The sequence below is a fragment of the Carassius gibelio genome, chromosome B19 (assembly GCF_023724105.1).
Source record: "Carassius gibelio isolate Cgi1373 ecotype wild population from Czech Republic chromosome B19, carGib1.2-hapl.c, whole genome shotgun sequence".
NCBI classification, from domain to species: domain Eukaryota; kingdom Metazoa; phylum Chordata; class Actinopteri; order Cypriniformes; family Cyprinidae; genus Carassius; species Carassius gibelio.
This window is the reverse complement of record NC_068414.1, coordinates 9,432,506-9,459,356: the sequence shown is the minus strand read 5'-3', so window position 1 is coordinate 9,459,356 and position 26,851 is coordinate 9,432,506. Positions and strand designations below refer to the sequence as shown.

The following is a 26,851-nucleotide window of genomic DNA, read 5'->3' as shown; positions in this document are numbered from 1 at the left end:
CTTCATAAGGTTCCCATGGCAATTGGGGGAAAATGGCGCTTTACTTGTGTGAAGTAAACGCAACATTTTTCTACTTTCTGCTAATATATATGTGAGTTTTTTTGCAACGAAAATACAGGGATTATGAAATCATGCTAGCCCCGCATATTTTGCTTTCTGAAATTGGCAATTTATGCGGCAAAAGAGCGGCGTATTTGAAAAAAATGTGACCCCGCATAAATATGCGGCCTTTGGCTGATTATGCATTAAATCAGGCAATCGCATAATCACGTTTTTCTGGATGGACTGTGTTATGCACTATTAGCAACACAGTAAAAATATGGCATATGCCAAGTAAAGTCACCTTTCACCTTTATTTTTTATTAAATTAAATTAAACAATTAAATCTAAACTTTTATCCAAAGCGACTTATTCACAAATTCACAAATTCAGGCTATCAATTTTTACCTATCATGTGTTCCCAGGGAATCAAAACCCCAACCTTGTGCTTGATATCGCAATGCTCTACCAATTGAGCTACAGGAACTATATATGAGCTATATATAGCATTTACAGTTTTTTTTCAGTCGCTAACAAGCATTTGTCCAAGCAGTTGTCACTTTTCAAAACTCTAAACACAATTAGCACAGCATCTGTCTATTGTGGCCATACCATTCGCACATTTCATGTCGTTTTCACACAATATGGGGTAATTAAATACAATTCCACAATTCTTACATTTTCTGAACAGACAAGCTATACCTCCCAACAAAATTATGGATCGTTTTTGTAGTATTTACAAATGTTAACACACAGGGGCGTCGCACCCGTGGGGGATGTGGGGGTTTTAACACCCACACTTTTCCCGGTGAGAGGGTTCGACACCCGCACATTTTCTGCAGTTTTTCCGCAGTTTTGCACAAACGCCTTACTACAGTCGTTCCTCCGTTTCTCTGACCGCTCTGTGTCTGCGCTCGCCGCGGCTGCCTCCTCTTCCCCTCCCTCTCAAACTTGACACCGGCTTTGAGTGTGATCGGCTGATGATTGGCTGTTCTGCCTTAAGTCCCGCCTCTCTTGGGGTGTTATCGGTCAGCTCGTGCTGAGGAGGCGGGAACTTATGGTTATTTACATCTCCCTTTTCTAGGTACTTTGAATGAGTGTTTATGCTTTCGAGGTTATTAAATAAGCTTGATATGTGTTTGGGAAGATGTTCTGTTAATCGTTTTGTTGACATGTCGAGTGTTTTCGGTATTATATTTCGTTTTTTAGACTAATGCTAATTGCTATTATTGGGATATTGTTTGCATACCTGTTGAAGAACTATGAAATTAAAGTGTATATTATTTTAATGTTTAAAAACAGTAAATTGTTACATTATTTATACCACCAGAGAAAAAGCTTTGTGTGGGCGTTTTTTTTCTGATTTTTTTTTTTACTTTTTTCTTTTTTCTTTTTTTTTTTTTTTTAAATGTAGGATTATTTTTTTCCCAGCCAAACGCCGCAAGCCGGAAATCCCGCACAGTGCCAGAGAACTTTAAGCCCTGCATTGTGTACCCCTCTGTCAATGTGTTCATCATTTTTATTGTTTATAAACAAACCACATCCATCCCCCACACTTTTGAAAAGCTTGCTACGCCCCTGTTAACACACAACATCACACAATAGCAAAAACAATGTTCCCAACCTTAGAGACAGTATAAAAACCTCTGCTTCTGCAATTATATCAGTTCATCTTAGCTGATTTATGTTGTGTAAATTGGGCCAACCACAGCTGATTCCTATCTGGCTTAGACTCAATGGCAGGGGTTATTTTTTCTATTACATTGACACTTATACAATAAAAGGAGGACTTTGAAGAGTGATGTTTTTGGAAACAGAAACAGAAAAAGACAAACACTGTAATGTATGGACGAGGAAGAGTAAGAGCAAGGGGCCCAGGGAGAAGAGCAAGCCCAGTGAGAGGAGCAGGAGCAGTGAGAGGAGCAGTGAGAGGAGCAGGAGCAGTGAGAGGAGCAGTGAGAGATGCAGTGAGAGGAGCAGGAGCAGGAGCAGTGAGAGGAGCAGGAGCAGTGAGAGGAGCAGTGAGAGATGCAGTGAGAGGAGCAGGAGCAGTGAGAGAAGCAGGAGCAGTGAGAGGAGCAGTGAGAGGAGCAGGAGCAGTGAGAGATGCAGTAGCAGTGAGAGGAGCAGGAGCAGTGAGAGATGCAGGAGCAGTGAGAGGAGCAGGAGCAGTGAGAGATGCAGAAGCAGTGAGAGGAGCAGGAGCAGGAGCAGTGAGAGGAGCAGGAGCAGTGAGAGATGCAGTGAGAGGAGCAGGAGCAGTGAGAGATGCAGTGAGAGGAGCAGGAGCAGTGAGAGGAGCAGTGAGAGATGCAGTGAGAGGAGCAGGAGCAGTGAGAGGAGCAGGAGCAGTGAGAGGAGCAGTGAGAGATGCAGTAGCAGTGAGAGGAGCAGGAGCAGTGAGAGATGCAGGAGCAGTGAGAGGAGCAGGAGCAGTGAGAGATGCAGAAGCAGTGAGAGGAGCAGGAGCAGTGAGAGGAGCAGTGAGAGATGCAGTGATAGATGCAGTGAGAGGAGCAGGAGCAGTGAGAGATGCAGGAGAAGTGAGAGATGAAGTGAGGGGAGCAGGAGCAGTGAGAGATTGAGAGATGCAGGAGCAGTGAGAGGAGCAGTGAGAGATGCAGAAGCAGTGAGAGGAGCAGGAGCAGTGAGAGATGCAGTGAGAGGAGCAGGAGCAGGAGCAGTGAGAGGAGCAGGAGCAGTGAGAGATGCAGTGAGAGGAGCAGGAGCAGTGAGAGGAGCAGTGAGAGATGCAGTGAGAGGAGCAGGAGCAGTGAGAGATGCAGTAGCAGTGAGAGGAGCAGGAGCAGTGAGAGGAGCAGGAGCAGTGAGAGGAGCAGTGAGAGATGCAGTAGCAGTGAGAGGAGCAGGAGCAGTGAGAGGAGCAGGAGCAGTGAGAAATGCAGAAGCAGTGAGAGGAGCAGGAGCAGTGAGAGGAGCAGTGAGAGATGCAGTGATAGATGCAGTGAGAGGAGCAGGAGCAGTGAGAGATGAAGTGAGGGGAGCAGGAGCAGTGAGAGATTGAGAGATGCAGGAGCAGTGAGAGGAGCAGGAGCAGTGAGAGATGCAGGAGAAGTGAGAGATGAAGTGAGGGGAGCAGGAGCAGTGAGAGGAGCAGGAGCAGTGAGAGATTGAGAGATGCAGGAGCAGTGAGAGGAGCAGTGAGAGGAGCAGGAGCAGTGAGAGGAGCAGGAGCAGTGAGAGATGCAGTGAGAGGAGCAGGAGCAGTGAGAGGAGCAGTGAGAGATGCAGTGAGAGGAGCAGGAGCAGGAGCAGTGAGAGGAGCAGGAGCAGTGAGAGATGCAGTGAGAGGAGCAGGAACAGTGAGAGGAGCAGTGAGAGGAGCAGGAGCAGTGAGAGGAGCAGTGAGAGATGCAGTGATAGATGCAGTGAGAGGAGCAGTGAGAGGAGCAGGAGCAGTGAGAGATGCAGGAGAAGTGAGAGGAGCAGTGAGAGGATAAGTGAGAGGAGCAGTGAGAGATGCAGTGAGAGGAGCAGTGAGAGGAGCAGTGAGAGGAGCAGTGAGAGATGCAGTGAGAGGAGCAGTGAGAGGAGCAGTGAGAGGAGCAGTGAGAGATGCAGTGAGAGGAGCAGTGAGAGGAGCAGGAGAAGTGAGAGGAGCAGGAGCAGTGAGAGATGCAGTGATAGATGCAGTGAGAGGAGCAGTGAGAGGAGCAGGAGCAGTGAGAGATGCAGTGAGAGGAGCAGTGAGAGATGCAGTGAGAGGAGCAGTGAGAGGAGCAGGAGCAGTGAGAGGAGCAGTGAGAGGAGCAGGAGAAGTGAGAGGAGCAGGAGCAGTGAGAGGAGCAGTGAGAGATTGTTTTTATTGTACCCCCCCCCCCCCCTCCTTTTTTATCTGGGCTTTTTGCTGTTGTTGTTTTTTTGTTCTGAATGCTCTTATGTGTTTCATGGATATTTTGTTCACTGTAGGCAATACTGTCAAACCTTTTCTGTTCTATCATACCGTGTTTCTACTGTACCTCCTGCAGTAAACAGTAAAGGAAAAAAATAGCTTTTTACTGGAATGCTTTTGAATGTGAACATTACTGTACATTTGGACATACAGTTCCTAACCAAGACATTTAGTGTAAAACTGTGAATTGCATGTTTTGCATGCAAATACCTGCAAAACTGAGACTGAAAAGTCAATGCAGTTTTTGTAATGTCAACAATAGCCAGTATTTTGAAACCTGGTGTACTTTGATTGACTGCATGTAACTTGTGAGGTGAAAACAAGTGTTATTCTTTGACAGAATAATTTAATTTTGAGTCAGATTTCCAGTGTTTTGGTAAAGTTGGTGTGTGCAGAGAAAGATGTGTTCTGTTTTGAAATGAAGATTTAGTATATATTTAACAAAATGTGTTTTTGAGAAGAAAATTATCCATTTGGCCAATTGTGTTTTGTAGGTGTTAGTCTGTGTTAAGAGTTTAGAAAAAGTATCTGAAGTATGGTTAAGCGCTTGTTAGTGATAGAAAAAAACTGTAAACAAAAAAAGGGGTTGCGTCAAAGCAATTGAACAACATTCATTAGGAAACCAGTGTCTCAATAATGCAAAATGACAGTTAAGGCAGTTGATCACTGAATTAAGGGATGTCATCATCTCAGTTCAGTTTAAATCGTATCTGTGCAATCATTTGCAATCAAGTCAAAGATATCGCTGTAAATGAAGTGACCCCAACTAAGCAAGCCAGAGGCAACAGCGGCATGGAACCGAAACTCCATCGTTGACAGAATGGAGAAAAAACCTTGGGAGAAACCAGGCTCAGTTTGGGGGCCAGTTCTCCTTTGACCAGACGAAACCAGTAGTTCAATTTCAGGCTGCAGCAAAGTTAGATTGTGCAGAAGAATCATCTGTTTCTTGTGGTATTTCATGCTAGAAATATTCCCAAACATGCTAGCAACACTAAATGCTAAAGCATGCTATTAATACTATGAAACAAGAAGTTGAGGTAACTTAAGCATACAATACCCAATCTGCCCAAAACGTCATACGTTTTATGAGAGTTCTGGCCTGAATTTATCTAATGGCCAATATTCAATTATAATTATAGCACCACCTGCTGGCCACAGGAAATTTATTGTTTTACACTAACTTAAATATGCATTGTCTGATCTGCCCAAAACTTCACATGTTTGGTAAGAGTCCTGGCCTGAAGACATCTAATGCCAATACTCATTTATAATCATAGTGCCACCTATTGGCGGCAGGACATTTGGCACAAATATATACCATTTTATAAGCATATGGCCGAAGATTTACTGTTTACCTAAGGCTACCAGGTGGTGGTGAGCCCGGGTGTGAGGGCCCTTTCATTGCTGCTTGCAGCTTTAATTCTTCTTAGGCTGTTGCACTCTTCATTATTTTTATTTTTTATTTTATTTTTTTACTCCGTGAACTGAGTTACAGTTTGGACTCTGGACTCTGACAGATGAACAAGTGATATTCATATTTGTAAATCTGGGCAAATAAAGTTTATATGGTTTCTAATTTTTATGTAAATTTATGTTCATTTAGTGAATTAGGATTAGTTCATTGACTGCTTTAGACATGTTAAACGTGGATGTTTTACATGTTTATTGCTAACCTTAATTATTACTGGGTGCTTTAATAATAGCATTGTGCAGACATTATGTCATTGTGTGATTACATAAACAAACTAGTGTATTGAACCAGTTCATTCAAATGTTCAGTTTCTTGCACAGACCGATTGTCTCACTTCACCAGACCTCAGTGTAATGACAAGAAACACGATGTTAATGTTAGGTTCCTTGATATGCTTTTTTTGTTGTTGTTCTCAAAAATGGGTATCTGCTGGCTTGCATTTTATGAATCTCCAAGGATCATCTAAAACATTTTCTTTAATGTTCTACTGAACAAAAAAAGTCACATATATCTTGGATGACCTGAAGATGAGTAACAGACAGCATGACTGTGGTGCAAGTTGCATTGGATCTGCTAAATAACAAGTAACTCACTCTTTCTTGTCTGATTTTAACTTGTTTCATGCTATCCCAGATCTATCAATGTACACCAGTGCATGATGAAATCCAGATGATCAATCTTTCAAGCGTAAGCGAACATTAAATGAAGCACATGCATGCTGGAACATTGATCTCAAAATCCATTTACAGTTGTGAGTAACATTTCAGATGAATGAGGGATTGGAGAACATTAACATTAGCGAGTGGACATATTTCCTGCATAGGTTTTCATTTTGTTTCATTTCCATTGGTGGCAGATGCTATTTCAGACACATCACAAGTAGTATTGCCTTTGCCAAGACCAAGGGATAATTTATCTGGTTCATTTTGCTAGTTTAAAAAAACAAGTTGGCCTGAATACAAGGTTCATATAGCACCTTTCTAGACCTCAAAGTCACTTTACAAGAAGCAGTAAACAAAAGCAAACAAACAAACAGTTACAGTAGTATAGGCTTACAGTAGGAATAATATTATAATGTCAGACAGGACAAAATGAAAACAAAACAAAAAAGAAATATATAATGTTTATGATATTATAGAATTAAATGATAGAAACATTAGAGTAGCATAGTGAGAAAAGGTTTGTAAGGTCTGAAAAGTGATTGTGAAAGATTGTTCCATAGCTTTGGAGCAGAACTACTAAACATTCTCTCCCCTAATTTACTCATGTAAATGATTAATTTACAAAAGTTAATGTCTGATTAAATTGTGCAAACCCAACCTACTTTGTATTTTTATGTTTTTATTTTTAATAGTCTTAAAAACCATAAATGTATTTTGAGAACATTGTTTGTGTGTGTGTGTGTGTGTGTGTGTGTGTGTGTGTGTGCGTGCGTGCGTGCGTGTGTGTGTGTGTGTGTGTGTGTGTGTTATGGTCATCAATGTCTATGGTTATCTGTTATTGTCTATGGTTATCAGTTTTATTTTATTTATTTTGGTTGTCTAGCAGGAGAGTGGCCTGCTTTTCTGAACAATGACAAAGAGTGGATGGGACTGAAGGAGTGTGTGATTATTCTGTTTGGTGCCGCGGAAATGACACATAAAATGTCATTCAAATGTTACCCTCAAATATTGACCAGAAGTCTTGATGTGTTTCAGATTAATGTACTACTAGAAGCAATGCCACTGTGTGACAGCAGGCCCAGTCATGTGATGTGATTGGTGTACCTGGGAGGACAATATCATGCCATTCTGCCCTCTGGCACGCTAAGAGCCTTCTGGAGGTTTTCTCAGATGGAGATGAGGAAATACATCGCATCTGCCTTGAAGAGAATGAACCCTGACCCTTTCACTTACCACTAATTTACCTTCATCCTCCCCGAGGAATGAAGACAGTGAGCCGAACCCCGGCTTCCAGCTGCACTTCCACACTTGTCCAGATGAGGCGCTACAGAGCAGAAGTTTATCCCTTCCTGTTCCCATCAGTCATTAGCTCCCTGAACCTGCCCTCCCCAACGCGAACTCAAAACACCCCCAACAGCGGAGGAAGCTCATCTCCTGTGGGTAAGACCAGCCACATTCGTTCAGTGCATGATTCACAAATGTCTAAACCTGCATGTGTACAAGCACCTGAGGAGAGTATTAACAACATTTTGAAAACGTTATTGTAAGAGTCCTTCAAGGAAAGGGAGGTTCTATATTACAGGATTGACTGGCTGCTCAATGTCTCATTACTCTCATATTACAACTCATTAGCATTGTAACTGTCGTAGCCTTGTGCATTATTAGTGTGTACGGTGTATGGTGATCGTCTCATCTTGGATGAGAGCCTGAATGTCTGCAGGCTTCAGAGAGCCTCCTGCCTCTCTGATGTGTACAGTTTAGACTGCAGGACCACAAGACATGCGGGCCATGCACACACTTCCACTCAGTGTGTAATCATGATTTGTACACAAACAGTTCAGTTATTTACGTGAGTGATAACCGTATTCTATAACCAAACTGACGCCTAAAAAATCAGGTGGTGACAACTGCATTTGCAGAAATTATATGCAGTATGTAGGGAACCAAATTCATCAACTAGTTGTTAATTATGTTTTTAAAGGTGCCATAGAATGGAAAAATCACTTTTATAAGGTGTTTGAACACAGTTGCGTGGCCCCAGTGTGTGAAAACAACCACCCTATAATAGTAAAAATCCACTCACTCATTGTTTTATAATCCAAAAGAAACATAAATAGTTTATCCAAACAAGCAGTTTCGGACTATAACAACATAGTCTGTAAAAGTCCTGCCCATTTGTGACTCTCTCTTCTCTATTACCATATACACAGCCCTGAGTGAGAAGCTGTGGTCCAATGTCTGGTCCAATGTCCGATAAAATGTCCGGTACAATGCCAGTGTTGTTTGTTGGGATGCACCTATGAACATAGGAGTCTCCATAGACTGCTGAGGACATGGTGGTTAGATTTCATTTTCGAAGGAATTGATAAAAATTCAAATTCAAATTAAATAAATAAAATGGAAAATCCTTTACTTTGTGCTAAAATTTTACATCGAACTTCCTCACGCACAAGGTCAGTTCAGCGCTGGAGTTGTCCAAAGATTGCTTCTGAGAGATGGATCGATACCAACGCTTTGTATTAAAATCTCCAGACTCTAGACAAATGAATTCTCATGCATCATATTTTGTTTTCCAAAAGAGCTTCTTGGCTCTCTGTAAGGCTAATGTTGCTAAAGCTACCATTGTCTCTGCCTGTTTCACTAATGCTGCCTTCACGTGCTACCAGGAATGATCGTGAATAGAAATGTGATAGTTAAATAATGCATTTGGAAGCAATGTGAGGTCAGTAACACGGTCACCACCAGATAAACCGTCCGTAACACTGGTACACCCGCGAGAATGAGCTCTTGAAGCTCCGCACCCATCTGAGAAGGGAGCAGGGTTGCCAGGTGTTTGTAACAAAACACTCCCAATTGCCACTCAAAACTAGCCCAATCGCATTTCGAGGGGGATTCCCTGGTAAAATCATTCCGGGGGGGTTTACATTGTTGGGGTTGATTCAACATTGTTAAAGTAGCCCAATTCCATCTCATTATCATTTAAAGGGGACACATAAAAAGTGGCCCTAAAGAGGCAAATTCAAGAAGCTATAAAAAATTATGTGTTCTGTATTTTGAGATAAAACTTTGCATACACACTAATGGGACATCAGAGAACAATTTAAAATATTGTATCAGTGCATTCTATGGCACCTTAAAATGCATATCAGAGTTGTGGGAAGTTCATCTTGAATCAAAAGGGCAAATAAGAACAAGCCTATAATAAACTTAATTTAATTCAGTAATTTCTTACTCTCACCTGTCGTTCCAAACCCATAAGACCTTCGTTCATTTTTAGAACACAGACAAAGATATTTTTGATGAAATCTGAGAGCTTTCTGACCCTGCATAGGAAACAATGCAACTGAAATGTTCCCATGCCCAGAAAATGGTAAGGACATCTGTAAAAAATATATATATATATATATGTATATGTATATATATATATATATATATTTTTTTTTTTTTTTTTGTGGAATCAGTGGTTCAACCATGATTTTATGAAGCTACAAAAATATAACAACTTTTTTCAACAATTATTCTCCTCCAAGTGACGTATACCACTACTATCAAGTAGTTGTGGTATTCTTCATGTCTAAAGATGTGACTTAATGTAATTAATAACGTTATTATTTTGTTCTTACCATGTCTCAGGGCATTTTGATTTAATCAAAAAAAAATATTTTCATATAAATTTGTGTTCTGAAGAACGAAGGTTTTGAAACAACATGAGGGTGAGTAATTACTGACAGAATGACCTATTCCTTTAAATCAGGGGTAGGCAAGTTTGTTCCTGGAGATCCACAGTCTTGCAGAGTTTAGCACCAACCCTGAAACTCACTTGCCTGTAGCCTTAGTAATCCTGAAGACATTGATGAGCTTGTTCAGGTTTGTTTGATTAGGGTTGGAGCTGAACTCTGCAGGACTGTAACTCTCTAGGACTGAACTTGCCTACCCCTGCTATAAATCTTTTTTAACAAATTATCATTAACAAAATATTGTATCATGCATCATACAAAATGATAAAAATGTATCATGTATCCTGTAACCTGCCTACTTTATTATATCCTTAAAATGGCTTCCTTTATGAGCCGAGCCGAGCACAATCATCAACATTTTGAGAGAGTTATCTTCCATACACACACGAAGAGAAAATTTAGGAGATTCACTCCCATATTTAAATGAATAAAAAGAAACAATTGCATGCCCCATGTGTTTGGAAATTTGTCATTAGGGTTACTGCTTTCCCACTATCAGACCCAAGTGCCAGGACTATAATACAAGGGTCCATAGACATGGGAGGACTGCTATAGATGGATGCTCCTATTTCAGTATTCAGCAAAACTGGTCACTCTCACATTTCTCTCAAATTTGAATTTCAAACATTTTAGACAGCAATTCAAACCAAACAAAGTTAATTCTTTCAAATGATGTGATTTGTATACACAAACTGGGCACAACTGGCATCATTTCTAGATAATCACACTGGTGTAAAATAAAGAAGGAACAAGAGAGTGGGGAAAATAAATCATGAACACAGCTCAAGTGTAACAAGTTAAAAAACCACTAAGACTGACATATTTCATTTTATGACACTCCCTTTCTCTCTCAATGAGGCACTGGTGCAGTGAAGGACAGATCAATTATTGATAAAGTCATATGGAATTTATGTCAGTGGAATGTACTGCTTTTAGAGATCTAACTCATAATTAGAGTTAGGGATCTAATGTGGCTGGTCTGAGGCTTAACCAGTGCCTTATTCACCAAAGTGATTGTGAAATGATTACTGTTGCTGCTTGATATTCAGCTCAATAGTGTATTGAGATGTTTTGCATTGGGAATTTTATTCTCTAAACTAGTGAGAACTAGTTGCAACAGAATTTTGCAAAATAATTTAATTTAAGATGTGTAGTGTTAAGTGTAACACGGATATACAAACAAAAAGAGATCAAACTAAAGTTCATAGTAGATGTCCTCATTATAAATATGTAGCTTTTTATTTCTAAATAGTTCAGATCCAGACACAGAAGAGGATTTTCACACGGATATTGGCATATGCTGACAAATGTTACCTTGTGAAAAATACACTTTAGTATACTTTTAGAGTAGTAGGCAATAGTATATGTGAAATTAACTTCATGTTTTCAATAATTGTATTGCAATTAAATGAAAATGTGTTTTAGTTTAAATCTATATTATATGCAGTTGGCTGAACTAGAGCATTTTAAACGAAATGTTTGACAATTGTCTAAAACCCATACAGAATCATGCAATTAATTGAAAGATGGCGCTAGCACCGACCACCGAGCCATTCCATCACCATTGCCTCAAAGACATGCTTGTTGAAAATAGTTGGTGATGTGGGTGATGGTTTGAACTCTGAGGAGCTTCAAGCCAACAAATGGCTCTCACAATCAGATATTTGATGGTGGGTTTGATTGTGACTAAGCATTCCACTGGTAAAAAAAAAAGGTAATAGATTTAAAATACATTTATTTCAACAGTTCAAATCTATTAACGTATTTGTTGACATATCACTCTAGACTTACTGATATAAACATTTTATGCAGTACTTACTTGCACAATGCATATTTATTGTTAAGCCTACAATGTTTTGTAATGTCACTACTGATGAGGCATGCATGGTCTTTGAATAACATCAGTCTTTAAATGCAAAATATTTAAAGTACAATCATTGCCATAGTTGCACTTTAATATAATAAAATATACTGTATTATATCTCTAGTTGGACTTCAACATTAATTCCATACAATTAAAGTTCATTAAGTACAAAATTAGTTGTTCCAATTTAGACTTTAAGTATACCAGTTTTGAGTTGTGAGTTTTGAGAGGTGTTTTTGAGTATATGTAAATGTATTTGTATAATACAGTACATAGCAAATATATAAATGGATTTCAAATACATTTTAGTGTATTTATTTTGCACTAGGGTCATCTTTACTGAATTTAGAATAAAACTCCCATGCTCCAATATCACAGTCTGGAATTTTTGGGGACACAGTGTCGGCTGTTATTGAGTTTCAGCTTATTTTTGTTTTTTCTCTCTGTGACATGCCTTAGAGGACCAGAAGAGTAAAGCAAGCGACCTTGGTGCTTTCATCTAAGAAATGGGGCCTGCAAATTCACTATATGCGCTCTCCCATGCACACTGACCTAAAGTTGACAGCTAAGACTTCTCAGCCCGGGTCCTGCTGAGGGCCATTCCTGATGTGTTGGCCCAGAAATGGAGGTCAGGCCCCCCATAGAAATGCATCAAAAACCGCAGAAGAGTATATGCTGGTCGCCAGATTCTGTTCAAGGAGCTCTGCTGCACAGTGTGTTTAAGTAGTAACAGATCCATTGCGCACGCTTTGTCTCGCTTGTGTTCCACATATTTGGTTTACAGAACACAGGGGATGTAACTCAATTCATGACGAGTTCAGAAGGACAAGGCCTGCCTTCTCTTGGTTGCCCTGTTCTGGCCATCTTACTGGAAAAAAGCCCCCCTTTCAAGGTGTCTCCATGCTTTGAAGTGGCCTTTCTTTATGTCTTTGTGCAGGATGGTGTGAATCCAGTTCACTGCCCTATAGCCTCAATGTTGGATTTTCTACAAGAGCATTTTTCTGTTGGACTCACTTAAAGTGTGTGTCACGGTTATTGCTTCTGAGCCTGTTCGTTTTATAAGCATCTCTTTGGGGAGACTTTCTTATGTCTTGGTTTAATACAATTGGAGAATTCCTGTCAGTGAGTCCTTTGTTTTGGAGCTAACCTGGCTTCTTCCTCTTTCCTTTCACTTTTTGTCTTTTGAGTTGCAAATTGTATTGACATAGTTGGACTTGTGAAAATTCTGCGAAATGTTGTGCAAATTCAGTGAACAATGATCAGTGACCATGCCTTTAAAACTTTAAGGATTTATACTGACATTATGCAGTAGTGATCAGTTGTTTGTTTGCTTCATTGGTCTTGCTGCAAAGCAAAGATTGTTGCATTGGGTTACGAATGCTATACAAAAAGCCTATTTTTGATTTGACCATTTTGCGCTTCGAAAGTTTTATCTTTTTGATCGGATCCCTTTGCTATGACATTTGAATTTAGCTCAACTGTGTCCTCTTTCTCTGGATCATATTTGAGATTCAGTTGATTTGACATGATTTTAAAATACATAAACCCATTAGAGATATACAGTGGGTACGGAAAGTATTCAGACCCCCTTAAATTTTTCACTCTGTTATATTGCAGCCATTTGCTAAATTTGCTCATTAATGTACACATAGCACCCCATATTGACAGAAAAACACAGAATTGTTGACATTCTTGCAGATTTATTAAAAAAGAAAAACTGAAATATCACATGGTCCTAAGTATTCAGACCCTTTGCTCAGTATTTAGTAGAAGCACCCTTTTGATCCAATACAGCCATGTATTAGATCACCTCCTGACTGCATCTCTAGAGCTCAGCCACAGGGATCTTTGGGTTCTTCTTTACCTCTCCCACCAAGGCTCTTTCTCCCCCGATAGCTCAGTTTGGCCAGACGGCCAGCTCTAGAAAGGGCTCTGGTTGTCCCAAACGTATTTCATTTAAGGATTATGGAGGCCACTGTGCTCTTAGGAGCCTTAAGTGCAGCAGATATTTTTTTTGATACCTTGGCCAGATCTGTGCCTTGCCACAATTCTGTCTCTGAGCTCTTCAAGCTGTTCTTTTGACCTCATGATTCTCATTTGCTCTGACATGGACTGTGAGCTGTAAGGTCTTATAAAGACAGGTGTGTGGCTTTCCTTATCAAGTCCAGTCAGTATAATCAAACACAGCTGGACTCAAATGAAGGTGTAGAACCATCTGAAGGATGATCAGAAGAAATGGACAGCACCTGAGTTACTTAGGACTATGTGGTTTTTCTTTTTTTAATAAATCTGCAAAAATGTCAACAATTCTGTGTTGCAGTTCCATTTAAGCAGTTCAATTCCAGGCTGCAGCAAAGTCAAATTATGCAGAAGAATCTTCTGTTTCCTGTGGTCTTGTCCGTCCAGGAGACAAGGTTTTGACTGTGGATCTGTCTTTGGGCCTCATCTAGGTCTCTGCTATCTTTCAGGGCAGTAGAGGTTCTCTCTAGGTGCTGATCCACCATCTGGTCTGGATACGTACTGGATCCGGGTTACCTCGGAATAAGAGAGAAACAGACTAATATTAGCGTAGATGCCATTCTTCTAATGATGTAGCAAGTACATAGGGTGTTATGGGAAGTGTTCCCAGTTCCGGTTTACCTAATTAATGCAGCCTAAAATCCTTTAACGGATTAGGATTTTAGAAATGTTATAATGTGTTATGTGTAAGCCAGGTTAAAGAGATGGGTCTTTAATCTAGATTTAAACTGCAAGAGTGTGTCTGCCTCCCGAACAATGTTAGGTAGGTTATTCCAGAGTTTAGGTGCCAAATAGGAAAAGGATCTGCCGCCCGGAGTTGATTTTGATATCATTATCAAATTCACTGTTTTGAGTTTGCTGTCGGCAGTGAATAGTCTTCAGAGTTCCTGTGTTTACCCTTCATGATTATATTAAAATTCCATATTGAAGAAATCTCTCTCTCTCTCTCTCTCCCTCTCTGTCCTTGTTACTTGATCACTGTGTAACATGACAGCAACATAAACATTTTGGAAAAACAAGAAAGGGTCTGTATACTTTCTGAAGACACCGTGTGTTTGATACAACAGCTGTAATGATATGATTATGAATACATAAACAACCATGCATGAATGTGGATTTTTCGTAGACATCTCTAGGGGAAAGAATACACGGTTAGAAATGCAGGCAGTGCTAAAGGCTGTTGATCAAACACTAGCAGCATAATCAAATGAGTCAGAATAAACTGAATGTCTTTGCATGTATCAGAAGCTGATCTCTCTTTGCGGTCTTCATTATATTGATTGAAGCTGTGCTCTAGAGCTGCCCTCTTGCACTTCTAATCAATCACACATACACATTACATTCACACTGGTTTAATGAAGTAAGTGAAGTCAGATGCATAAAGATGACACTATAGCTTGCAAAATCTAGTGAGTTGCTTTGCTTCCTATAAAGGAAGCAATTCAGCATGCATAAATAATTTGAACACCATCTATACAGTATGGAGGTCACCATATTCAAATGTTACATTCAGCATAAATGTGTGGTCTACGCCGGATGCATTGAGTTGCCTCGATTCATATGCGGTATTGTATTTCTGATGTACTACACATGCTTGTACTACCTCCGATAACAGGGAAAGGGATTAGGAGCATTCATTTTCATACTTTTAGCATAGTCTGCAAAGGATTTGTCTGTGTGTACATAGTGTTTTTGCAAACACAGTTTTAATAATGTTCAATGTTTTAATACTTTAGTATAGGGTAGTTTTTTATTAGCATTCCTATTAATTACATATTGGCTGTTAATTAATGATTATAAAGCACATATTCTGCAAGACTATATTCTACAGTCCTAATCCTACCCAATACATAACCTTAACTAACTATTAATATGCAGCAAATTAGTAGTTTATTGAAGCAAAAGTTGTAGTTAATGGTTTGCTAATAATTGCACCTTAAAATAAAGTGTGACCAGGTATTTTGCTAACAAGGTATCTCAAAAAGCAGCATAATTTACTAGGTTTTAGAGCTGAATGTATACCAACATAACCTATGCAGAATTATTCTTGTGTAGTGCTGTTAGAAAAATAACCAATTTTTTTTTTTACAAAAACCGGCCTGCCTTTGTGAGTCAAAAGAAAAAAATACATTTTATTGCATCCATTTTCTTCCAATAAAAACAACTTTAACACAAAACATGACATTATCAGCCCATAATTACTTAAATGAATGTAAATTAATGTAACAAGTCGCTCTCTGCTTTTACACTGGCGCTTTGTGATTATAGTTCTAGTGTCCAGTGAATGATGGCAGACAGAGCGATTCCTCACCTCTGACATGTATCCTGCAGTCTTCTGCAGATGCTGTCAGGCTGTCGAAGCAGTTTCCTGTGGGCTGGAGCTGAGTACTTGTTATTTTCATACCTGCATCAGGTTGTCTGGTGGAGTTGAGCTGTACCTGTCAGTCTCACCCCTCAATGACCTTGCTGTATCTTATCTGACTTTCATCTGCTGTCAAACACTCTCTGTAGGTTCTCATTTTGGACACATCCTTTGAATTGTAATGTGTGTGTGTGTGTGTGTGTCTGTCTGTCTGTCTGTGAGAGAGTGAGTAAGAGAGAGAGAGAGAGAGAGAGAGAGAGAGAGAGAGAGAGAGAGAGAGAGCACAGGATGTGTGATTGTGTCATTTCTGTACACCAGATTGTTGTGGATTTTGCAAATAAAATGTCAACATGATCCCAATTTTGCATCCTCATTGCATGTGTGTCTGCATTCTCTCTCTTATGTTTTTGGTTTGCTGTCTGAGGGTTTTTGGAGTGAGTGAAGTATTAGTGCTGCACAAAATAATTGTAGTTAATAACAGTCTAAAGCTGTGGTCCAATTGACAGTGTTCACTCCTCACTATTGTTTGAGCATGGGGTAGCCACTTGATAAAATGTGTTCATGTGTTTATTCTTTGAACAAAAGTCTTTAGGTGTCTGAAGAAATGCACTCACATTCCTTATGAATGGGAGAAAGTGTAACATGCAATAAGGCAGAACAGTCCCCCCTTCTCAATAAGAGCTATAGAAGCAGTCAGTATTCTCACTGCACATTCTAGCCTGAAAAAAATAATCCCTTTTAATACTATTTGAGTGTAAGAAACAAAATTTATGAGATGGTTGTTGTCAGATTTGACTGGTGAAGTCGAATTGAATCATAAGTTTAGTACACAGCTTTGGAGAATTTGATGGTTTACTATTCAAAGAGATATGAGCTGTACTTATATAGACACCCGAAAGGCATTTTAATGAAGACTGCAGAGTGAAAAGACTTGCCTTAGAAGGACTTTGCTTCATGCTGCATATGTGCACTGGAGTCTCACTTAAGATTGTGAAAAACCCTGTGAATGGAGCTGAATGGAGCACACCTTTATTGTACACTGAAAAAATATATATAATAACTTTTTTAAGGTAAGTGGTTTGCAAACAATTTATTTTAGCTACATTTAACAATTCTAAAACTACATTTCTTTATTTTAATTTAGCTAAAATAAATGAATTGCAAACACTTAACTTAAAAAGCATCAGCAATAAAAACCAACTGCAATGATGAAAAAATCCATATATTTGATTTCTGGTTTATTTTGACAAAGTTCTAAACCCTTGAGATATTTCACACTCTCCCTGGCCTTTTCTGTAAAACATCTGGATCACATCTGCTCCCACTAATGAGGGATTCAGTCTCACTCCACTGGCAGCTCTCACCACCTTGCAAACTTTTGTTAAACCTGAACCAAAATCTAAAAAAGTTGTTTTTTCTGGTGGTCTGAGTAATTCATAAGATACTGTATTTGAATTAAAATGTGTTATTTGTAGTAATGGGTTTGTTATCAAAGAACCATTTCTTAATTGTAGATTCTAAATAAAAAAATAAAAATAAAAAAATAAAAAATATTCATTGCTTTAATAAATCTGTGTTTGTGTAACATGTTCTGTTATGTCACTGACAGCATGGCTTATAATTTGTCACCAGCTCATCTCTGCATAGCATTCCTGCCCATCGCCGCCTCACTCTCTCCATGGTAGCCACAAATAAATCAAGAAAACTGCCGTCTTTGTCCGTTCATTAATAGGCACAACATGCATCCATACAAAGCCCAGCTATTCTGTGAATGGACTTTGATTGAAGGCTAGGCTCTTTCACCAGTGCTGTTCTTATTCTTGTGCTGTAGCAGTTTGTCTGGCTGTCACAGCACTAATTTATTACTACTTAAAGTTGAGACAGTTTTCACAGCAGTTGTTACTGGAAAGGGCCTGGGCCGCAGTGTAAACTGAGAACAGCTTTGCTCCTGCTAACGAATTACAGTTTCAGAGAGCTCATGCAAATGTTAGATGTTTTTTTACAATTTTACAAGGGCACACACATATATATATAATGATGTGTGCAAGGATAAATCATTTATAATAAATGCTGCAAAACACTCAAAATGTACAGTAGATCATGACGCTTGCAACTCCCAGGGAAAGCAAGGACTGCCAAAATGCGTGTCTTGCATTGTAAGTTGCTTTGGATAAAAACATCTTCCAAATGCATAAATGTAAATGTAGAAATATGAATTGTCCATTTTTATTTCATATGAAGAATAATAAATCTGATATGGTTTTGGGGAGCACACCTAAAGCTGTAACTTTACCATTTGTGTTTGCAGAGTTAGCATGATTTCTGCAGCGTAGCTTAGAAAAAAACAAATGCAAAAAACAGTATCACTTAAAGATATTAAATAATGCTTAACACTAATTTTGTGAAGCGTAGTGTCCCTCAATATTATTGAACAGTTGATTATTAATTTAGTGTTGTAATGTACAAAAATAGCAAATGTCACATAAGGCCAATATTCATTATTGTTTAACAATGTTTTGCTTGCTGTTAGTGCATGTTTGCAAGTGTGCATGTTGCAACGTTGATTAATTGTACGAAAAAAATTTGATTGCGGATTCATGTTTGACCATGAATGGTCTTTAAAAATATATAAACAGCACAGCAGATAAGGCAGGCGGAATATGTGAAAAACATTTAATTTCTACAACGCTGACGCAAGCATCTCTCTAAGGGCACTTGTACGCTGTGTGCTTGTTTCTGTGGGATATAAAAGGCTTTTATTTGGTTAGAGTGTCTCTGAAGTCTGTTTTCCTGGATTTGGTATGTCTCTGAAAAGAAAGAATGGAAAATAGGTTGGTGATAAGAGAAGCTCCTCACAAAAACATCTTAATGCTATTTAGAGAGCTGCTGTAACATGAGGGCCTGTACACGCTGATAAATGGCTGAGTTTCAAGGGAACATAGTCTGAAACTCTGTGAATGATGATGGTAAAGAAGAGCAATGCTGAGGTCAAGGGGAATATTTAAAGCAAAATACATACAACATACACAAATACACACACACAAAAAAAGAAATATGTTTTGTCCAAGTCCTGGTATACATACATCTTTATTAGGTACACCTGTTCAATTGTTTGGTAACACAATTTACTAATCACCCAATCACATGGAAGCAACCCAGTGCATTTAGGCATCTAGATGTGGTGAAGACGAATTGCTGAAGTTCAAACCGAGCATCATAATGGGGAAGAAAGGTGATTTAAGTGACTTTGAATGTGGAATGGTTGTTTGGTTGTTTTTCAAAAGAGTTGACAGAGAATGGTCTGAAAAGAGAAAATATTCAGTGAGTGGCAGTTGTGTGGATGAAAATGCCTTGTTGATGCTAGAGGTCAGAGGAGAATGGGCAGACTGGTTAGAGATGATAGAAAGGCAACAGCAACTCAAATAACCACTCATTACAGCCAAGGTATGCAGAATTCCATCCCTGAACGCACAACAAGTTGAATCCTGGAGCAGATGGGCTACAGCACAGAAGACTACACCGGGTGCCGCTCCTGTCAGCCTACCTGAGTATTGTTGCAGTCAGACCATGTCCATCCCTTTATGACTACAGTGTACCTATCTTCTGATTGCTACTTCCAGCAGGACGATGCATCATGTCACAAAGTTCAAATCATCTCAGACTGGTTTCTCATACTCTGGGGTTCCCTTTAGGTATTTATGTATATGCACACTCTTCAAAAATGGTGCTTTTAGAGGATGACCTAAAATATATAGATTAAAATGCAATATACAGATTTTTACAGCTGTAGAAGATATGGAATGTACCACAAATTGCTTGTAATGCATCTAAAATGTTTTCGGTCAGTTTTTTTATTTTTTTTCAGTTTTCATTTAATCTACCTGTTACGTGTTTTATGTTGTTGAGAATTGGTTAGACAAGCATTTGAAAGCAATTAGTTCCTATTTAATATAGTGACTCCAAGAGATAGCTTTATGTTCTTAATAGTGAGATGCAATGCTTGGCCGTGCTTCAGGTTTTGTTGCCTTGGCAGTTAGAATGTGTCATAATCATACATATTTAGAATTGGGATTATAAATTAAGAATTGGATGTTTGATTCAGATTAAAAAAATATATGTAAAAATAATTTTAATATAATAATTTTAATCTTACTTGAAATTTTCAGTGACTGTCTGCTTTACTCCATGTCGGTCAGATTCTGAACATTAACTTACATTCAATAGATCATTTCCTGCTGTCACATAACATCACCAACCCACGTTCACACACACACACACACACACACACACACACACACACACACGTTTGTTTTTGTGTAAAGTGTGTTCATCCCATAGGTGTAATGGTTTTTATACTGTACAAACTGTACATTCTATCACCCTTCACCAACCCTACCCCTAGCCCTAACCCTCACAGGAAACTTTGTGCATTTTTACTTTCTCAAAAAAACTCATTCTGTATGATTTATAGGTGTTTTGAAAAATGGGGACATGGGTTATGTCCTCATAAGTCACCCTCTCCTTGTAATACCTGTGTCATACCCATGTCATTATAAAGAGTTGAGTCCTGATGACACAAAAACAAGAGCACACACACACACACACACAACACACACACACACACACACACACACACACACACACACACACACACACACACACACACATGTCTGACCCACACCAGACCATGCAGCACTAACAACAGATTTGCCGGGGTGCTTCGGGATGACCAACAAGAGAAAAGACAAGAACAGAGAGCACTGCACTTACTTGCGCTGATGTTTTACAGGGCTTGAGTGTTTGTGTTGTATTGAGCGGGTGAATATTTCTTTGTTTATATTTTGTGATGTGAGAAACAAATGCACTGCAGTTGGGGGATGGGGGAGGATAAAAGGAATGAAAGAAATGTGGGGGTTGGGAGAGAGAAAGAGAGGCGCTTGGAGGTGATGTGGAGCTCTGATGGGGTGCCTTTGAAAAATAAAAGAAAATTTTGAGACAGATGAAAATATGAAATAGTTGGAGTCAATAAATATTCATTTAAGGCAGAGAGGAGAGAGGAGAAGGGAAACAAAGAACAGAAGGAAGAGAACAAAATCCAACATAAAAGACAATTGTCACCCTAGAACACAAAATTCATAAGTAGCACAGGTATATTTGTAGCAATAGCCAACAATGACATATTTTTTTTTATGCCAAAAATCATTAGGATATTAAGCAAAGATCATGTTCCATGAAGATATTTTGTATATTTCCTACCGTAAATATATCAAAACTTCATTTCTGATTAGTAATATACATTGCTAAAGACTTCATATAGACAAATTTAAAGCCCATTTTCTAAATATTTTGAGTTTTTTATCAGATTCCAGATATTCAAATAGTTGTATCTCGATGTTGTCCTATCCTAACAAATCATAAATCAATTGAAAGCTTATTTATTCCCCTATCAGATGTTGTATAAATCTCAATTTCAATAAATAAATAACTAAATGACCCTTATGACTGGTTTTGTGGTCCAGGGTTACAACTAAAGAAATTATATTTGAGATTGAGGTTTGCACACATGTTGAGTTGTCTTTACTTATTGCAAATTTAAGGTATGTCTTCTTTTCTCTTCATTAAAGGAGATGCACAGCAGTCATCTTTCCATTATATTTTAGCGTCATCTCTTTCATTCTGGGATCGGAGAGATGGGCAGCGTGAGAGGGAACAGCAGCAGTGATGGAGTGCGAGCTGGTGCAGAAATCTATTGATTTTCCTGTACCAACCCGGGTAGATTAAGAAATGCCAATACTGGGATTCCACCCGGACTCTCTGGTTCATGTTAAGTTCACTTGTCATTTTCTATAATTCTGATAAAATCAAGATCCTTAACGCTGATGTAGTTATCCAGCACTGACTGCCTGTGGGTGGCTGATTGAATTAGACTGCTACATTTGTCCATTAGAGAGAGACAGAGAGAGAACAGACTCTCTTTATGAGCTCTTCTTTAAAAAAGAGAGAGTCCGGATTAATGAACTAATTATAAGCCCTCAAAAAATGAACAGTTCCTATAGTAGTTATGTTATGAAATTAGGTTATGATAGGAGGATAAACTGCCATTCCTTATTTACGCTTTGCAATATACTGTTAAAGAAATAATTAAACTTCTGTCATTACTTATGCTAACGCTCATTATACACCTATAGCAAGCAATAGACCACATAAAATTTCAAGTTGTTTCAAAATGAAATATAAAATATGATTGGCTATATATTGAAAATGTTTGTCATGTACATACGTACATAGAATATTTGTCAGTTTATGTTGATAATATCTATGTAAAAATAAAATTCATGGATGATAAAAAAAAAATAAAACGAGCATACAACATTTTTGTATGTTGTTTTCATAAATGTATGTGTATAAATTAAATAGATAATCGCTACATATACCGTTTAAGAAAAAAATCATCATATACTGTGGATATACATATACAAACTTTTTAAATGTATTCATAAAGCACTTAAAAGCTGCAAAGTGTGCTGTACAAGTTCATAATAATAGAATAGAATACAATAAAACACACACACACACAAAGAAAACAGAACAGTACAAAACTGAAAAAAAGTTAAAAAAATTAAATAAACATCTATAACAAATAAGCACAAATGCATCTAATCCAATCTAATGGTCCTTACAATGTAACACAGGTCTTAAAATAATAATAATAATATTTCTTGAGACGGGTTTTAGAAACGTTTACAGAGATACAGGATACAGAAACAGATATATTTTTTTTTTCAGATATAGTGTTTTACATTATATTAACTTATATTAATATTTTCGTCTATATATAGAGGATGTGGGATGAATATGTCACCTTTGTTGAATGGCAATATAATTTTTAATATAAGGTAATACAAATATTACATTTTCAAATGGGTGAATAAATTTGCTGTAGACCATCAGGTTTGTACCTAGCAAGGATAAATTGCACCTTACTTGTGCGCTTGGCGCCTGTTAATGGCCGCTGAGTGTACACAAACACACACGTCTTATTAAGACACTTATACAGAAGTGTAATTACAGCATCTACATCTAGCGTGGGAGCCATCACATGAGGTGCTTAAAGCTTCTTGCAGCAAATGAGTACCATTTACTGCCTGCTAGTCTGTAATTGGGCTCCTACTGAACACCTGGCAACTTCTGCTAAGCTGATTCATGATGTTGTGAACGTGACCGTTTTCAGTTCAGTTAGGAAGTCTAGTCTAATCCAAAACAAAAGTTTGTTATTATTATTATTATTATTATTATTATTATTATTATTATTATTATTATTAAATTATTTAGTTAAATTCTGTTGCAATAATAATGTTATTGATTAAATGTTTATGTTTTATAGTTTGATGTTATCATTTATTGATGATGTTATGTTGCCAGATAAATTTTAATGGTTTGCATTAAGAAAGAAAGAAAGAAAGAAAGAAAGAAAGAAAGAAAGAAAGAAAGAAAGAAAGAAAGAAAGAAAGAAAAAAGAAAGAAAGAACTTGGCTGAGCTGAGATTCTTTTGTTACTTGTGAAGAAATTTTGAAGCAGCCTATTTGATAAACTCAAACCAAATGTTCATTGTGTGTGAGTGTGACAGTTTAAAAAGCTTCTGCTGAGTCAGACAGAAATGGAATTTGTGTCATAGGATTGAAATGTGAATAATGCTTTGTCGTATCAGACCAGAGTGGACCAAATTTTTTTAGTTCCATAGTTGTCCTCATACATTTACATGCCCTTTGCAGGATATGTAAAATGTTAATAATGTTAAGAGGGATCAAATAAATTGCATGTTATTGTTATCGTTTATTTAATACTGTCTATTTCACAGCTATTAAGCTATTTCGAATAACAAATGGTTATATATTGTCCACAAGACAAAATAATAGCCAAATTTATAAAAAGGTGGATGCTGGCGGATTTTTCTGAAGCACAGCAGGCAGTTGAACTGCTCAGGACCAACAAAGTTCTCATGAACAAATGTCACAAAATATAAAAACAATCATGCATCATCCAAGAAACAATACAGATTATTAAGATTCTAGAGTATGTAAACATTTGAATGGGGTCATTTTTTAAATTCAGTTATTATTTTGTTTTGTGTAATATTTGTAAACATGTTTTATGTATATTGCTTATTCAGGAGAGTTCTAAATAAAAGTAACATGCAATTTTCATGATCCCTTTTATTTAGTTAAAATTATTTACATATTTGCATATTATGCAAGGGTTATGTAATCTTATGAGCGCAAGTGTACTTGGAATGCAGATTTTTAAATTGTTTTATTTATTTACTTTTAAGAAAAGCTTTATTCCATGTGGCCAAGGTCTTAGACAGACATAAAGCATACAAAGAGAAATTATGTAGAAACTAGCTCCCATAAATATGTATAGTGTAGAAATATGCTCCCATTTTCACAATCACCAGTTGAGCTGCTTCTGCACTAGATTTCCCTGCATCCCTCTTGCCACTCACCTGTACTCCCTTGTCAATCACTTACACCTGGAGAGCTCTCAGACTAAATCTAAAATATCTTAAACTGTGTTCAGAAGATAAACAGAGATGTCACTGGTTTGGAACGACATGAGGGTGAGACATTAATGACATAATTTAGATTTTTGGGTGAACTAACCCTTTAAGTATATTTTGTATTATAACAAATACCTGCAGAGGGCAACAATGGCCTGATGACATTTTACTTTACAGCATGATAAAACAATGTTTAAATCCATTCAATTTTAATATTTGGCCAAATGCAAACACAAAAACCTATTTTGAAAACGTGACGTACAATAAATGGCATATTTAGAAACAGGTTGATGTATTCTCCTGTGATGGCAAAGGTTTATAAATGATTTACGTTACAAATCTAGTGAGAAAATGCACACTGTTTTCCAAGATGAACGTCAAGCAATTCAAATTCAGAGCATACACAGAGAAAGAGTTTAGCCCCTTTCACAAATACAGTCTTCACTGGTAAATTACCGATGATTTACCATTAAGAGATCATGTGTGAACAGAACCTTTTCAAAAATCCTGGTGAATTTGTTAAGGCAATCATATGTTTCTTATGGAGATGAGATGATTACTCTGAGCATCTGGAAGCCACTCCATCAGGTGAGGGTTTGCTGCCATTCAAGCTCCCCATAAGAACACGCTCAACTCCACACTCTCATTGTCTGCTCTCGCAGCTGTTTTGCACTACTTACCTGACTCGTCCCTTTATTTATCTACCCTCAAGTACTCCAGCGATCTGCTCCTTGTTCTCTAGCGCTCCCATGATCTTCGGTTCCTGGTTCCCCTCCTGAAATAAAAGGAGAGGACACCTCACCAAGTTAAGCTAATTATTTCAGTTACCTGGATACTCAGCTGCACATTGATGTCTTGTCTTCACCTGCCCCAAACCTCAGTAAACCTGCTGGTTGTATTGACCTACCCTGATGTCCTATCGTGTTTGCTGACACCCAGCAGTATGTTCTTTAAATCACATTTATCATGATTAGATGCTTTTTACTTCAGTTCTTTAAAAGCTTACATTTAATAATCTCCAAACACACTACACTGATATTAAAATAATAATAATAAATAAATAAAATAAAAACATAGCTGTAAATCAGAGCTACTAACTTGAGTCTGCATCTAACACTTGAGTTACACCTAAGTTGTCAAAAAATGACTTGTGAACAACAAACTTGAGACTTCACATCATTTTGTTATGCCATTGCTGATTATGTCTTCAGCATCATATTTATCTATACATTTCTAATTTATTAATTTATCAATATGTGCTGCAACAGCAAACATATTACTTAATCTCTAAACACTCTAGGCCACATTTTGATATACACATGTGATGCATGTGAGGGAACGAATATTCATAACCCGCTACATTAATGAACAACAGACAACACAATTTAGCCCCATCTCACCTTATGATCATCCTTATGTTGTTTAATCACCATATACAGTACACTGTATATTCTATTCTAATCTATTATTTTCTATTCTGTTCTGTTCTATTCTATGAATTGTATATACTTTTCCTTCAAATACAGATATAACTAAAGATATGTCTAAGCTCTTTCCACGTAATGTGTGTGAAACAAAACCATTTTTGATGTTTGTGTTTTATGTTGAGAAGATAGAAATCTGTACAAAGCCACGAGAGCTCTGATGGGAGATATCTCACCAGCTGTAGTCACACATTATCAGGTCAATTACTATCAAAGTCTATTTACAGATGCAAGAAGATCATTGACCCTAACACAAGTACATAATTTAGAATAATAATAATAAAAAATAAAAAAAAACATAGAAAAATCTATAAAGGGTGTATATAGTTGCTCTGAGGAGCCCTGTAATGTATGATCGAGTTTCCAATGCTCCTGGAGTGCCAGTGTCCTGCAGATTTTAGCTTCGACTAGCTCCTGCGCACTTAACTTAAAGTTTCTAGTGACCTCACCTAACTGGTTTGGAGAATTACATATTCTTTTAAAATTAGTTAGACAAAAAAGGCAAGTTTTTAAGCAAATTATTCTTAAAGCATGCTATCTTTTTATTTCCTAAAATGAGTAATGTTCATGCTTTTATACAATAAAAGCATATTGTTGCAGGAGCTGATAATCTCCAGAAAAGTATCATTAAAGTACTCCAGATGATTTCTGTGCCATATTTCAAGATGTCTGAAACCATAAGTTAGCTTTGTGCGAGGAACAGTTGAAATTTAAATTGATTCTCAAAATTGGACTTTAAAATC

At 37.8% G+C, this 26,851-nt stretch overlaps 1 protein-coding gene across 1 annotated transcript in view; it reads left to right on the top strand.

The window, feature by feature from the left end:
* Positions 1 to 26,851, top strand: part of LOC127979202 (retinoic acid receptor beta-like) — a 210,493-nt gene that overhangs the window by 90,552 nt on the left and 93,090 nt on the right. The window contains exon 2 of the mRNA XM_052584490.1: positions 7,121 to 7,525. Coding sequence (XP_052440450.1) covers positions 7,348 to 7,525 — 178 coding nt within the window. The 5' untranslated portion in view covers positions 7,121 to 7,347. The remainder of the gene's footprint in view (positions 1 to 7,120; positions 7,526 to 26,851) is intronic.